General features: G+C 39.8%; 1 protein-coding gene across 1 annotated transcript; it reads left to right on the plus strand.

The window, feature by feature from the left end:
• Nucleotides 1-1,335: 1,335 nt before the first annotated feature.
• LOC117173684 lies at nt 1,336-1,797 on the plus strand. The gene has a single exon (XM_033362325.1). The coding sequence runs from the start codon at nt 1,336-1,338 to the stop codon at nt 1,795-1,797; it is 462 nt and encodes a 153-aa protein (XP_033218216.1).
• Nucleotides 1,798-2,386: the final 589 nt, after the last annotated feature.

Below are 2,386 nucleotides of genomic sequence, written 5' to 3' on the forward strand. Positions count from 1 at the left end.
TGGCGGCAGTACCAGAAACAATTACATCTGCTGAGTCATTGGAAAATTCCGAGAGCTGTTCAGGACCCATGTGCAGATGAACTTCGACTCCATGGCTTTACAGACGCGAGCGAAAGGGCTTATGGAGCGTGCATTTATGTACGCTCAACAAGAGGAGACGAACATCACTCTACGTTACTTTGCGCAAAATCCAGAGTTGCACCAATAAAGAATTTAAGCATGCCAAGACTGGAACTTTGTTCAGCGGTGCTCTTGGCTAACCTTTATAAGACTATAGCGAATTCTTTCAGCCTTAAATTCAGTTAAACGGGGTTTTGATCCGATTCTACGATTACACTCAATCGGATCAGCTCATCTCCTCATGAATACAAGACCTTCGTCGCTAACAGAATTGCTGAAATACAAGATCTCACTTCTGTAACAAACTGGAAATATGTTTCATCAAAGGAAAACCCTGCGGACTTCGTCTCGACAGGACAGCTTCCTCAAGAATTCATCCACAACTCACTTTGGAAAAATGGCCCAGAATGTCTAACTACAGCGGAATCGAATTGGCACAATCACTCACTAGAGAATATCGATGATCTGGAAAATGAAAGAAAGGGAACTACCGTGTTAACAACTGTTACCGGAAAACACAAATTCGATCTTTGGACTCTGTTTTCATCGTTGCCAAAACTGCTTCGCGTGACTGCATATTGTTTTCGTTTCATACAGAAACTACGTAAGCGAGCATGCCATTTAAATTCATTATCGCCAGATGAACTGCGGAAGGCGTTGTATCAAATAATGTCAGCCATACAACGACAAGAGTTTCACGAAGAAATCCGGGGTTTGTCAAGGAGTGGGGACCTTTCAAAGACTTCGAAACTTCTCAGGCTACATCCTTTCATCGACGGCGATCTACTGATATCCTATCCTTTTACCTAGAAACCATCCCGTTACCGATCTCATAATTCGCGATATCCATGAAAGACAGTTTCATTCAGGTGTGAACGGTACCTTTTATTGTACCAGGCTGATGGTAGGCTTGCAGTCCGAAAGGTCGTACACGCATGCATAACATGTTTTCGCGCAAGGCCTAAGGAACCAGATTATGTAATGCGTAGGGTAAGAGTGACTGCGTCACGTCCGTTCGAAAATATAGGGGTTGACTATTGTGGCCCATTCTACGTGAAAGAAAAGCGTCTTCGAAATAGGAATAAAGTTAAGGTATACGCAGCTGTATTTGTGTGTCTATCTACGAAAGCGGTACACATTGAACTTGTTTGTGATCTAACAACTGAAATTTTTATTGCAAGCTTAAGGCGAGTTTTTGCGCGTCGAGGAAAGGCTATGGCGATCTACTCAGATAATGGTATAAATTTTGTCGGCGCCAAAAACAAATTGAACGAACTTTACAGCTTTCTTAATTCTGATGAGCATAATAAAAAGGTAGAAAGTTATTTAATTGTTCAAGGAATCGAATGGCACTTTTCTCCACCGCGAACCCCCCATTTCGGTGGGATCTGGGAGGCAGCTGTAAAACCGCTCAAGCATCATATGTTAAGAACGATAGGCGATACATTGTTTACATACGAAGAGCTCAATACGTACATGTGCGAAATCGAAGCAGTGCTTAACTCGCGACCGCTCACACCCATGTCATCAGATCCCAGCGATTTATGTGCGTTGACTCCAGGTCATTTTTTAATAGGTCAGCCTATAACTAGCATACCTGCTCTAGATTTTTCGCAGACTCCTACTAATCGAATATCTTCCTGGCAACACATACAAAAACTAAAAGGAGACTTTTAGAAGCGTTGGAACCGCGAATATTTAAATGAATCGAATAATTTCCACCATCATACTTAGTAATTTTACTGCCGACTACAAATAGAACACCTTTCCTTTTATTTTCACATCGTTACCTGAAGTGAAAACACACTAGATTGCAAATCGGTACTGCAGTATCGTAGATTAAACAGGTTACATATTGTAATTTAAAAATAAAATGCGTATAATTACTAGCTGATTGTAAATGTCACCAAAGATTTCTTTACAGTGTACGATATGTTTTACATCAAATCAAAAACTACATTAGTAGAAAGTGATCGACTTAATACTGAGTACTGTTACCAGCGGGTACAGTAATTTATTTGAATGATCAAATAAATATTTTAAAAAGTCGATTTCAGAAAGGTAGTAAGAGGTTGCTTTCCTGATAGTTTATTGTATCTTATTCCGCAGACGTGTATCTCTTACCATAAACGATTTAGAGTTGACATTTTGTGTGCTTTGATATTTATAAATCTAAATTCTCCTGACGAAGTCTGACTTGATTGGTATAATTTGTAGAACAAAAGTAAAATATTGACGTAAATACTGAGGAGCTTCGTTTCCAGAT

Source organism: Belonocnema kinseyi, chromosome 5, assembly GCF_010883055.1.
Source record: "Belonocnema kinseyi isolate 2016_QV_RU_SX_M_011 chromosome 5, B_treatae_v1, whole genome shotgun sequence".
In the NCBI taxonomy this organism is placed as follows: domain Eukaryota; kingdom Metazoa; phylum Arthropoda; class Insecta; order Hymenoptera; family Cynipidae; genus Belonocnema; species Belonocnema kinseyi.